We start from the raw sequence: 14,377 nt of genomic DNA, 5'->3' as shown, positions 1-14,377 counted from the left end.
CGTACGCGTGTTTTTTTTTTCTTTTTAATCAGCCGTGATAGGCTACGTAAACATTTACGTAGCCTATCACGGTGTTTTTTTAAAATCTAGCCGTGATAGGCTACGTAAATCTTTACATAGACTATCACTTTTTTTGTTTTTTGTTTTTTTTAACTGGAAATGGTGGCGGCGGCAGCCAGTTGGAAGACCGGCTGCTGCAGCCGCTGCCGCCACCGAACCGCCGCCAGAGCTGCCGCCGCCAGGAAGATCCACCCAAGGTAAGTCCCGGGGGGGCGGGGGGGCAGACCGTTCCGCCACCGATTTTGGGGGGCTGAATGCACTGGCATTCGGCCTCCCCGAGATCCGTGGTGGAATTCTCTGAGATCCCTAGCGGGGGAGCTCGATGAGCTGCCCCCCAGCTCGTGTGGCCCGGACCCACTCAGCTAACCTCCCTGCTCACCCTGCCCGTCCGCGGAGCCACCCCTCCTTTCCACGCCAAGGACTCTGGTAGTCAAGCCCTTGTGCTTTGTGCGCACAAGAGCTTGACTGTTGAGTCCTTGGTGCAGAAAGCCCCCAGCACTCTTGCCCTGGCCTCTTCTTGAGGAGGCCGGGGTGAGAGTGCTGGGGTGCTGCCAAGGCCCTTCCTCCCACGCCAGCTGTCAAGGGCTTCCTTGACAGCCAGCAGAGGCAGGACAGATCCCTGTGCAGCCAGCCCCCAGCACCAGGGCAAGAGTGCTGGGGTGCTGCGGTGCTCCCAGCTACTCACCAAGATCCAGGGCTCTTGGTGGCCGGGTCTGTCAGTACCCCAGGGTTTGGCAAGTGGGGTCTGGGAGGCAGGAAGGGGGGGAGTCCATCGGACTCCACTCCCTTTTTGGACTCTCATGCCATCCCCACCACTAGTTCAGATCCCATCAGTGTATACGTGGATTTGGGTTTTTTTTTCCCCAATGTGCATCACTTTACACTTGCTTACATTGACATTTACCATTTTGATCTGCATTCTACCAGTTTGGAGAGATCCTTTTGGAGCTCTTTGCAAGCCCTTTTTGTTTTAACCACACTATATAATTTGGTGTCATCATCAAACTAATTGCTCACTTCTAATTCCAGATCATTTGTGAACAAGTTGAAAAGCATTGGTCCCAATACAGATTCCTGTGGGACACCACTGTTTACATCCCTCAATTGGGAGAATTTACCATTTATTTCTACTCTTTGTTTTCTGTTCTTTAATCAGTTCCTGATCCTTATTTATTTATTTTTTGATTGATTGATTGATTGATTGATTGATTAGCCGCCTATCTGGCCAGCTACCTGGCCACTCTAGGTGGCTTACAATGCAAATAACAAAAAATACAACAAATTTACATAATCAACTAAACAAAAAAGCATTGCTCTAAAAAACGCTAAGCCTCTCCTCTTATTCCCATGTCTGCTAAATTTGCTCAGGAGTCATTGGTGAGGGACTTTGTCAAAGGCCTTTTAGTCCAAGTAAACAATGTCTACCACATTACTCTCAGTCCTGGCCAGGATATATGTATTTTACCATCTTTCCCATTTTAAAACAAAGTGTATAATCTGTTCCATCCTGTGTTTTCATGTTTGTTTCCCCTTATTGGCACATCCAGCCAATTATTTCGTTTTGGCTTTATTCACAACGACTGGTTGTGTTAAGACTGACTCTCCTAGAAGACATAAAAACTGATTCTTCCTTTTGACTTTGTCCGTCATGAATGTGTCATATCAATGGCCATTATTGAGCAACTGTAGCAAGGCAACCATTGTTAGAGATTTCTGGAATGAACCCTGAGTTACGTCTGAATGCAGGAGTGGAGACTGAAATCAGTTTTCCTGGTCAGACAAAGAGCAAAAGCAGAAGAATGAGGAAGCAATATTTACATTTAACTAGGGAGCAGGATTAATAATTTGGAGTGGGGTCCTGGAGTTGTTTTGAGACTAGTATTGCTTGCTTTTGTGTTTTCCCCCTCAATGCCTGCTTAACCTGTACATCGTATTACAAAGACATCATAATTCTTAATGTGTTTTCTCCTCTGAAGGAAATTTTGTATAACTTGCCCTGTGCTTAGAGAATGGAGGGTATGAAACTAACCAGTTGTCTAAGAGTAGATACTTTGTTTGCTGTGAACCTCCTAGAGAGCTTTGGCTGTTGGATAGTATAGAAATAAAAAAAAAATTAAAAAATATATTTTCCACTATCAAGTGATTTTCTTTTCAGTCACTTTGTGGCAGATACCCAATCTTGTACATGAATCAATACATATTGAGATTTCAGGTGAATCCATTTTCAGAAGTGTTGATTTTTGGAGATGTCAAAACATAGGCTCTTATATTGTTATATTTTGCACAAGTGTAACTGCATGTAGTGATGATATTAATTATAATGCGTATACTTCCTACCAAGGTTGCTAAGAAATTGTGTATATTGCACCTTTCAATTTTATCATTAGTTAATTTTAAGATGAGGATTACTGGGGATGAAATTGCCTGGAAGCCCTCGCTTTTTACTCTCAGCAGGCTATGGTTGGACAGTGCTGGAGAAATGCATTCTGTACATGCTCAATGGTATTCTTTTCTTTTATTACTTCTTCACATGTGCTAATTCTGAGCCTAGGTCTGTGACTGGGCTTTGGCTCTAATTAACAGTATCTTGAAGTATTATAAATTTGTTTTAGAAATTCTTAATTTTCTTAGTGCTCCCAACAAATGTTGGTTTTAACTGTAGGAAAGTTACCATTGACTCACACAATAAAGAAAATTATGAAATATATTGTTTTAGAGCTGTTAATAATGCTTTATAGTCATCTTTTACATTATACTGTACTAATTATTATCCACCTTTTAAAGAGCAATCCTGTGCATATTTACTCAGAAGTACGTCCCACTGTGTTCAGTGGGGCTTACTCCCTAGTAAGTGGGTATAGCATTGTAGCCTTTCAGCCCAATCCTATGCATGTCTACTCAGAAATAAGTCCCATTGTGTTCAACAGGGCGTACTCCCAGGTAATTGTGTATAGGATTACAACCTTAGTGTTTTATATCTTATGTCCTTTATTGTGATGGACATTACACATAGAAAATCCTCTCTAGGAACTGCTCTGGTATAGAGAAATGGGAAGAAGCGGAAGTTTGAACAGCAATGGGGGGGGGGCAGTTTTTAGCATATGCCACTTGGAATGTGAAACAGATTAGATAATTTCTTAATCAGATGAAAATACAGTTGTTAGAAGAACATACAGAATTTTTAGATTTTTAATAATACATTTGCAGATTTAATTTATCTTTTTAGATAAACATGTTTTTGGTGTATAGCGGTATTTAAAGTTGTGTGTCCTTGTTTTACTTTTAGTCTTTTGCTTTTAAGCGTGTTGTCTTTTTGGTTTTGTTTTATTGCTTTTTCTTTAATTTTGCTTACCAGAGCCAAAGCCTTAGTAGAAGAACAGCGCCTTTTGTTCCTAGGGTTCAGGTAAAGGCTTTATCTGCCTGACAGAAACTAAAGTTGTGTTGTTGTTTTTTTCTCTTTTATTTGTCTTGGAAAATGCATAGTAGGAAAACATCACAGTTTGGTCCGTTTTTCTCATTTTCATTTTTTTAATGTGTTGCTTCAGAGCATATTAACAAATTCCATATTGTCTTGTGAGCAGCTTGAAAAGTACTGCATGGGAATAAGAATACTAAATTCAAATTTAAAGAGACAACTAGTTTTTAGTCTTGCTTTATATCTATATCTAATTAAACAAACACAGTTTTTAACAGTAATAATAACTGTTTCTATGACATAAATACAGATCTTGAACTAGTTAATCTTGTGCTTTACATGTTTGGCCTCATTCTGTCAAAGTTGATGTCTCTTTAAATCACTCATTTCATATTTAATACTTCCTTTTTGCATTTTCCAAATGAATAATAGTTCAAAGAGGAGAAGATGGGCAAATAAATTTGTACCTTGTCTAAGGAATTGGTACCTTGCTTGCATTTTGACATGTTTGTTGAAATACTGAAAACAAAAAATGAATGCAAAGTAATTTTTCATCATTACTAGTGCTACTATATTCTACAGTTTTATTTGGGTGCAAGTTGTTTGCCTTTTTTCATTAGGAATCCTTTAAGGTACCGTAGATTAACCCAACTCTAGGTTGTAAGAATGTCATAATGCTTATCTTGCTTTGCTGCATGCTTTTCTATTTTTTTTATTTTGTTATAGACAACATTACTTGCTTTTGTTATAAAACGTTATTGTGGAAATATTCATCCTTCATTTAAAAGCTGTATAAGTTTATTATTTTTATGCTATTTTACTGCTTAAAATATAAAAATAAAAGTTTTTGACTTGTAAGACTGATATTTTTGTTACTGTAGAGAAAGGGGAGGACTTATTACTTTAAATTAAAGCTACATGAAATAGGTCACAGAGAACAAAATGGGATACAGAGAGTCTACACGCAAAGCCCAATGACTTCAACTCTTTGGCTAGAATCCACCGTCATAATGTCTACACAATTTATTATGCCACTAAAATGGAAAATAAGAGGACATTGTTGATAATATTGCATAACAGAGTTTTGTTCATTTATGCTGGATAGTTTAGGAAAAATACAAACATGGATCTTAAATAAAATGTATTCAGGCATCTGTTGCAGTTCAGCTCCTGATAGGTCCTGCCTAACTGAAATCCTGTATTACCTGAAAATAGCCCTTAATATATGAAGTATAGTATTCTAGCCAATTTCTTGACAATGGTGTTAAAATCAGACAACATTTAAGCATAATGTTGTAAAAGCACAATATCTTACCTGAGTTTAAATAGATATCGGTAAATTAGTACAGCCTGTCTTGATTATCCACAAATACAATCAATTTTAGGTTGCAATCTTAAACTCTTAATTCAATGGGACTTACTTTAAGAAGGAATGTATAGGATTGCACTGCTAGTGAATCAAAACATCCTAGAATTATTGTTGCTCCGTTTATCCTGTTAAAGGTGAAAATAACCAGTCAAACTAGGATTGACCTGGGTGGGTGTGGAGTGACATGACCTGATATGGTGGTCTTTTTCCCAAAAAGTGTTGGGCATTAGCTCAGCGGTCTATGGAGAATACTCTTGCTCCCATCAAAACTAGCAATTCTTTCTATGGAGCAAATGAATCCTTATACTTCCTTTTCATCCTGCATTTAATAGTAATAGTCATAGATCACCACACAATCATATGATAGTCTTGAATTTTAGATACCCTTATTCTGTCTTGTCTGCAGAAGTGTTTGGTAGCATAATGGTTATGCTAGGATAACTAAACATTTGTTAGGACTCTGCACGAATTGTAAGCTATTAGACATTTGGGAGATGAATTTACTTTGTAACACTTCAAAAAAAGTGGAGAAATATAAGTGGTTACCATATTGATTTAACTAATTGTTTTGAGTTGGATCAGTAAGATGGTAACTATATACTTGCATGTAGGAGATGTCTCTATCTTGGATGTAAACTTGCTGTAATGTGGGTAGGTTTATAGTGTCCACAACTTTATTTCATGGCCTTACTATATATCATATACTAATCAGAGTAGGAACTAGTTACTCATGAATTCATATCATGTACAGCAATGGTAGGATATCTGTAGACCCTACACACACACATGCGTGCACACACACACACACACACACACACACACCAGAAGTAAAAAAACACAAATATTTTTCTGCATGGAAGATGGTGCTAAATATTGTAGACATTTCATTACATTTATTATAGCATATCCTATCATTTTGTGCCTTGATATCACAAATTAGAATGACATAAATTATCTTCATTGCAGTAGTAAAACAGACAAAATGGAAGGTAAAAGCTACATTTATCATAAACTTTTGTAGTATTCGGGCTGACTAATGCATATTTTCTCATTACAGATAAAACTGTGGTATGACAAAGTTGGTCATCAATTGATAGTGACAATATTGGGAGCAAAGGATCTTCCTTCAAGGGAAGATGGGAGGCCAAGGAATCCCTATGTTAAAATTTACTTTCTTCCTGACAGAAGGTAGGATGAAGGAAGGGATTAATTATTTTATTAGAAATTAACACATGTGTTCTGTAAAAATATGTTCTGTGGAAAAATTATCAGTGTTTGGTAACTAGTATCAGTCATAACATGCCTCCCATTAGGTCTTGTTAAAAGGGATTTTTTTGTGAGAGAAGAAATGCAAGAATGAGGAGCACATTTGTGTTGGAATGTAACTCTAGATAATATTACAAAATGTATCAAATATTGGAGGATGTTGTAACGGTTAACTTGTCAGTAACGAATAGTAAACAAGTGCTATAATCCTCCCAGAACCCTTTAAGCAGGAGGAAATAAATACAAACAATCACATACATTAATCTGCCTCTTCAGATTACCATTGTTTCTTCTTTGTGGTCTCTGTGACTCACACATATGGGGGTTATATGCTTGTGCAGAACAGTCATTTGGAATATTCTAGAGCCAAACAGAGTTTTAGGCGGGAACCCCTCCCACCTCCTTGGCACATGGTCTGGGTGTGACTCCTGTTCCTTTTCGTCTCCTGCAACAACTAGCACCATTTGGAACGTTCTCTTACCTCACAACTAAAAATAGCTAACAATTCTACTGTCCCCTCCTGGGATGCTGAAAATAATTCTTTTCTTTCTCTCTTTTACTTTCCTATCTTCTCTGAGTCCGTTCTTTCTTTCTTTCTTTCTTTCTTTCTTTCTTTCTTTCTTTCTTTCTTTTTATCACTGCCTCTAAGGCCTTCTTCAGGAATTGCACCTGCTGAGGTAGGAAGATACTGTTGACCAATGGACACTCTTAACTGCCTTCTCTGCCTCAGAGAGGCACACATAGTGGACGCCTCTACTCAGTGCCAGACTTTTACACAGCAGGTCAGGAGAAACAGAACACCGCTTATCCAGCCATGACTGGCCCCTAACATATAAACACTGACTAACGACCCCTCTTCAGCACAGGACAACTATTGCTCAGTCTCGTCTTCCATCTCTTCTGTCTGAGCTTCAACCTCCTCATTGGAAGCTACGGGGATCAAAATCCTCTCTCCCTGTTGGATGACATCAGGCCATACATGGAACATATCCTTTGGACTAGAGATTAAAGTCCTTCCAGTCCCAGTCATGGATCTGGTCTTTAAAAGGGTACAACCAGACTTAGCTCTAGCAGTTATCATCCCAATTCTTCCAACATTACTACATGGAATCAAGCAATTCTGGACAAACCCTCTACTCTTCCACCCATTTCTGGAAAAAAAGAGAATCTGTATAGGGTTCAAGAAGAGGATTGCTCCTTCCCCTTAAAAAAAAAAAAAAAAAAGCCTCACTCTGCTGCTGTGGACTCTGAGAGAAGAAAATTGGGCTTGAAGGGACCAGAATGTACTCCACTGCAGCTCTGTCACTCTGCATGGTGAACTATTAGGCATTCATGGGAGCCTACCAACAGTTCTTATGGGAAAAAGCAGCAACCTCCTTCGACCATCTCCTGGAAGACTTAAAAAACCTGGTAATGATATCCCAAACTGAATCCCACTGGCTAGCAGGCCCACAGTTCATCACACAGCCCACCACACGGCTGATTACTTCTCAAAGGCTGTGTCAGGCGCTGTTTCTTTGAGTTGCAGTGCTTGGCTCCATACTGCAGGACTTCACCAGGAAAGCTAGATCGAAAGTGGAGAACTTCCCGTTCAATGGTGAAGGCCTTTTCACTGCATCCACAGATGACACGCTCGACCACATCTACAAAATGAAAACATCCGCTTGGAAGATGGGAATGTGATCCCAATCCTCAGTGACTTACACCAACTGGCCATGTCTGTACTGGTAATGCCAATGGCCACAATGGCATCAACCCAACTTGGGCCTGAGCTGAGCTTCCAAACAAGGCTCATACTCCTCCTTTCACTCAAAAAGGCCATTTCAGAACAAATACCGCCAGCGTACTCGTGACACACACCCTGACCAAACCAAACAGTGTCTTCAAGTCCTACAGAGGAGCCCAACCTCAGGCTTTTTCTCAGCAGAACAGGCTTGAACCCTTTCTTCACACCTGGAGGTCCATTACCACTGACAAGTGGTTACTTTCTATCATCGCCTGAGGCTATTCCATCAAATTCAACCCCCCCCAACTTGGCACTACTTGCCCTACTCAGGTTCTAAGAGAAGTAATTGCCACTCTCTTGAGCAAGGCGTGATAGAAAACCTCTTTCCTGCTCAAAGGACCACTGCTTTCTTTTCCAGGTACTTTACAGTCCTCCTAAAATATGACGGTCTCCGACCTATACTTGAACTTTGGGATATAAACCCAAAAGAATTCAGGATGGCTATGCTCTCCTACACTATTCCCCTCCTGCATAGAGGAAACTGGTTTGTAACAATAGATCCTCATGACACTTCATGACACTTACTTCCACATTGCTATATACCCAGCTTCTCACCCCTTTCTCAGAATTGCCTTGGGCAACAAACCCTTCCAGTTGAAGCTTCTCCCTTTTGGCTTAGCTATGGCTCTGAGAGTCTTTATGAAATGTATGGCAGTAGTGGCAACATATCTGAGCCCTCATGGGACCATCATTTTTCCATACATAGACAACTTCAACATTGCCCTTTATGCTTCTGTAATCCCTCAGCCTGCAGGTCAACAAAGAAAAATTCTATTTCATCCCATCTCGAACCCAACAATTCATAGGGGCACTTCTTGACTCCTAATGAGCCCGCACCTAACCTACCAGAGGACAGAGCAGACACCCTATGATGCCTCACATTGGAACTAGAAGCTACCCACCAGTGTCAAGCAATCAGCATCCAGTTCCTCCTCAAGTTCATGGCCTCCACCAACTCAATAATGTTCTTAACATGCCTCTGTATGAGACCACTCCAGTCATGGTTCCTACGAATCTTCAACCCAGAAATGAACTCCTGCATTCATCTCTTATCTCTTCCTGCTTCAGTCTAACATACCCTATACTGGTGGACATACCTATTACAGGGGCTCAACTTCTGGACTCCCTGTCCTTCCCTAACAGTCACCACGGATGTGTCCCTTCACAGTTGGAGAGCCCAATGTGGTTCACTCATGATCAGAGGACTGTGGTCCTTTTGGGAGAGAACCCTACACATCAACCAACTCAAGCTTCTTGCTATTGCCATAGCCCTCCAGACACTTGAATCCCGCATCAGAGGGCAATCCATCCAAATGGCAACAGGCTTTTACTCCGCAATCCATGATCTGCTCCTTCATAGCTTGTGGAGCATGATATGTGAACCTGGAGTGCTGGGTTGTTTAGGGGCTAAACAACCCATCAGTTAATCCAACAACAAACTATGGGTTAACCGCTGGGTTGTTTAGCCCCTAAACAACCCAGTGATTCTGGTTTGCACATCACACTCCACAACCTACAAAGGAGCAGATTGTGGGTTGTAGAGTAAAAGTGGAAGAGGCTCGAGCACTGCAGGTAGTGTGCCCGCTTTCTCCCGCTTGTGCATGACAATCCATCAGTTTTTAAACCGATAGGTTGTCATTATATGCAAACAGCTCCATAATATTAGGGGAAATTTCATTAAAATGAATATACTAAGAGAAATGTGCACAAAAATAGATGTTTTTTAAAGACTGCATGAAAAATTGCCCATATTTTGTGCACAATTCTCAAAATATATGGATTTTTGTTCGCACTTGCCAAATATATGCGTTTTCTGTGATTTTCGTAAAATAAAGTCTTTGAGTGCTGTTTTCTGTAATATACACATTTTGTGGGAAGTTTGCCTGCATTTTTTAAATTTGCAAACTGCATCTCAAACTTAGAAAAGTGCAGATATTGACATATAACTGGATTTTGGCATATGCATAATTTCGGGAAGTGCAAATTTGGTACCAAACGAATTACTTCCCTGTCCCTAGTCCTGATTCATGCACTCATCATGAGAGTTTATGGGTCCTCACTTACAGTATCTATTTCATACATCTCCTTAAGTGGCCGCCTTGAGTTTCATTTTCTTTGTGGAAAGGCGGGGTACAAGTTAAATAAATTGGCAGTTTCACTGAAATCAATGGCACTGCTATAATAGCTAGGTTAGTGAAGTTTCTTTCCATAAGATTTACCTTCCGTATCATATATACTACATATACAGAAATAAAACCTGTTTTAATATTAAGTCATTCTGGAAGCACCAAAATGAATGTACTTTGAAATTATAATTTGTTCCTTTTAAAATAATTTTCACATGAATTGCCTTTTCTTTTAAGGCCGGTAGTTTTAGATGTTTTAGTTTAATTATTCCATAAGTTTCCTTTCCCCCTTCATGGATCACTGCCTTGTTGTGGCGAAGGGGCTTGCGTAACTCAGTGAAGCCATAAGCTATGCTGTGCAGGGCCACCCAAGATGGACAGGTCATGGTGGAGAGTTCTGACAAAATGTGGTCCACTGGAGAAGGAAATGGCAACCCACTCCAGTATTCTTGCCAAGAAAACCCCATGGAACGTATCACAAGGCTAAAAGCTGTGACGCCGGAAGATGAGCCCTCAGGTCGGAAGGTGTCCAATATACTACTGGGGAAGAGCTAGGGTTGGCGGAGAATTTCTCCACGAATCTTCGGGAGGCCGAGTGCCGATGCATTCGGCCCCCCGAAAGTGTTGGGCAAATTCTCCGCCGGCCCCCCCCCCTGGGATGGGACTTACCTTCAGCGAATGTCCCTCTCGGCGGTGGGTCCCGGTGGCAGTTCGGCGGCATTTCATCGGGGGCGGGGGCGGCGGCCGGTCTCCCGACTGGCTGCTGCCGCCGCCATTGCAAAAAAAAAAAGTAAAGTAAAAAACACACACACACCCGTGATAGGCTACGTAACGATTTACGCAGCCTATCACGGCTAGATTTCCAAAGTCAGCTGTGATAGGCTACGTAAATCGTCACGTAGCCTATCACGGGTGACTTTGGAAAAAAAGAAGAAGCAGGTACGCATATGGCGGCGCCCATGGGGCGCCGCCATTTGCATTCCTTATTTTGGCACGTCTAGTCTACGTAAACATTTACGTAGACTACGGCGAAAATAAGGGCTATTTGCGTTGCCCTTATTTTCGCCGTACTCTACATAAATCTTTACGTAGACTAGACGTGCCAAAATAAGGAACACAAATGGCGGTCCCCATGGGAGCCGCCATTTGCGTTTGTGCTTTTTTTTTTTTTTTCAAAGTCACCCTTTGGAAATCTAGACTTTGGAAATCTAGCCGTGATAGGCTACGTAAATCGTTACGTAGCCTATCACGGGTGTGTGTGTGTGTTTTACTTTTTTTTCGTGGCCGGGTAGACGGGGTGCTCCCCCCCAGCCTGAATTTCGGCCGGGCGAGGCGGGGCGCCTCCCCCCCCTCGCTTGAACTTCGGGGGGAGAACCAAAGCACCTCCCCCCCACCGCGAAGCAAGCTGTGGGACGAGGTAAGTCCCTTTCGTCCATCCCTAGGAAGAGCAGAGGGAATTTCCAAGTAGCTCCAGAAAGCGTGAAGCGGCTGGGCCAAAGCCGAAAGGACACTCAGCTGTGGATGTGTCTGATGGTGAAAAGAAAGTCTGATGCTGTAAAGAACAACATTGTTTAGGAACCTGGAATGTCAGATCAGTGAATCAAGGTAAGCTGGAGGTGGTCAAACATGAGATGGCAAGATTGAACATTGACATCTTGGGAATCAGCGAACTAAAATGGACAGGCATGGGCGAATTTAATTCAGGTGACCATTATATCTACTACTGTGGGCAAGAATCCCTCAGAAGAAATGGAGTAGCACTCATAGTCAACAAAAGGGTGGGAAAAGCAGTACTGGAGTACAATCTCAAAAACGATAGAATGATGTCAGTATGAATCCAGGGCAAACCATTCAACATCACAGTAATTCAAGTCTATGCCCCAACCACTGAGGCCGAAGAAGCTGAGGTTGATGGGTTCTGTGAAGACCTACAACACCTTCTAGAACTAACACCAAAAAAAGATGTCCTCTTCATCATAGGGGATTGGAATGCTAAAGTAGGAAGTCAAGAAATCACCGGGATAACAGGCAGGCATGGCCTTGGTGTACAAAATGAAGCAGGACAAAGGCTAATAGAGTTTTGCCAAGAGAACACGCTGATCATAGCAAACACTCTTTTCCAACAGCACAAGAGGCGACTCTACACATGGACATCACCAGATGGTCAATATCGAAATCAGATTGATTATGTCCTTTGCAGCCAAAGATGGAGAAGCTCTATACAGTCAGTAAAAACAAGACCTGGAGCTGACTGTGGCTCAGATCATGAGCTTCTTGTTGCAAAATTTCGGCTTAAATTGAAGAACGTAGAGAAAACCACTAAACCATTCAGGTATGACCTAAATCATATCCCTTATTTTATTTTTATTTATTATTAAATTTATTAATCGCCCATCTGGCTGGTCACCCAGCCACTCTGGGCGATGTACAACATACAATAAAAACAGTTTTAAACAATAAAATTCTACAATAAAAACATTTTCTAAAATACCCTAACCCACCCCAAATGCCTGCCTGAACAACAACGTTTTTAATGCACGACGGAAGCTCATTAAAGAGGGGGCATGACGGAGTTCCCTAGGGAGGGAGTTCCACAGAGTGGGGGCCACCACAGAAAAGGCCCTCTCCCTCGTCCCCACCAGTCTAGCTGTCCTGGCTGATGGGACAGAGAGAAGGCCATCCGAGGCTGATCTTGTTAAGCAGCTTGTCTGGTGCTGCTGGAGATGCTCCTTAAGATAGGCTGGGCCGGAACCATATAGGGTTTTAAAGGTCAAAACCAACACCTTGAATTTGGCCCGGAAAACCACTGGTAACCAGTGCAACTCCTTCAGCACTGGAGTGATGTGATCTCGCCGGCGGCTGCCTTTAATCAGGCGAGCCGCCGTGTTCTGGACCAGCTGCAGTTTCCGAACCGTCTTCAAGGGTAACCCCACGTAGAGCGCATTACAGTAGTCTAAACGAGAGGAGACCAGGGCATGTACTACCGATGGGAGCAGATGGTCAGGAAGGAAGGGGCGCAGCCGCCGTATCAGATGGAGTTGATACAGCGCTGTCCGGCTCACAGTTGATACCTGAGCCTCCCTGGACAGCTGGGAGTCCAAAATGACCCCCAGGCTGCGGACCTGGTCTTTCAAGGGTAGCCGTACCCCATTCAACACCAGGTCAACATCCCCCAGCCTCCTCTTGTCTCCCACCAAAAGTACCTCGGTCTTGTCAGGGTTCAGCTTCACCCTATTCCTTCCCATCCAGCCACTCACCGTCTCCAGACATTTGGACAGGGATTCTACGGCCAACCTTGGTGAAGATTTGAATGAGAGGTAGAGCTGCGTGTCATCCGCATATTGATGACACTGCACCCCAAACCTCCTGATGATAGCCCTCAGCGGCTTCACATAGATGTTAAATAGCATCGGGGAGAGGATGGAACCCTGTGGCACCCCACAAGTAAGTGGCCACGGGTCCGAAACCTCCTCTCCCAGTGCTACCCTCTGGTACCTGCCGGAGAGAAAGGACCGGAACCACCGCAATACTGTGTCCCCAATGCCCAACCCCTCCAGGCGGTCCAGGAGGATACCGTGGTGAACGGTATCGAAAGCCGCTGAGAGGTCGAGGAGAACAAGGAAGGAGCATTCACCCCTATCCAGAGCCCTCCTCATATCATCTACCAAGGCGACCAAGGCCGTTTCTGTCCCATGCCCAGGCCTGAAGCCCGACTGAAATGGGTCTAGATAATCAGTTTCTTCCAAGTGTGCCTTCAACTGCACCGCCACCACCCGCTCAATCACCTTGCCCAAAAATGGCAGATTTGAGACTGGGCGAAAGTTGTTCAGAACTTGAGGATCCAAGGAGGGCTTCTTTAAGAGCGGTCTTATCACTGCCTCCTTGAGGGCTGATGGCATCACTCCCTCCTCAAGGGAGGCGTTCACCACCACCTTGATCCCCTCACCCAGTCTCTCTCTGCAGCTCATAATGAGCCAAGATTGACAAGGATCAAGTTAAGCCGGTGGTCGGCCGTACCGATGAAAGCACCTTGTCCACTACATCAGGAGGAAGAAGCTGGAACCGATCCCACAAAACCAGTTTGCCACAGGCCGCCTCTTGCTCACTAACTGTATCCATAACGTGCAGAGTAACACACCTAATCTGATCAATTTTATCTGCAAAGTGCCTTGCCAAAGCCTCACAGGAGGCCTTAGAATGCTCCAGTGGTTCCGGAGCCACAGGACCGACCAGGCTCCGGACCACTTGGAACAGCCTCCTGGGACAGCACTCTGCAGACGCGATGGAGGCAGCATAATATTCCTTTTTTGCTGCCTTCACAGCAACTCAGTCCACCCCAAAGAAAAAGAAATGCA

General features: G+C 42.9%; 1 protein-coding gene across 1 annotated transcript in view; it reads left to right on the top strand.

The window, feature by feature from the left end:
• RIMS2 (regulating synaptic membrane exocytosis 2) overlaps positions 1-14,377 on the top strand; it is a 616,900-nt gene that overhangs the window by 323,081 nt on the left and 279,442 nt on the right. Inside the window, exons 13-14 of the mRNA XM_084848966.1 lie at positions 3,416-3,463; positions 5,902-6,032. Of these exons, the coding sequence (XP_084705092.1) occupies positions 3,416-3,463; positions 5,902-6,032 (179 nt within the window). The remainder of the gene's footprint in view (positions 1-3,415; positions 3,464-5,901; positions 6,033-14,377) is intronic.

The sequence above is a fragment of the Heloderma suspectum genome, chromosome 4 (genome assembly GCF_057233095.1).
Source record: "Heloderma suspectum isolate Gila_16-S chromosome 4, 16-S_ref, whole genome shotgun sequence".
In the NCBI taxonomy this organism is placed as follows: domain Eukaryota; kingdom Metazoa; phylum Chordata; class Lepidosauria; order Squamata; family Helodermatidae; genus Heloderma; species Heloderma suspectum.
This window is presented reverse-complemented; position numbering and strand designations above follow the sequence as displayed.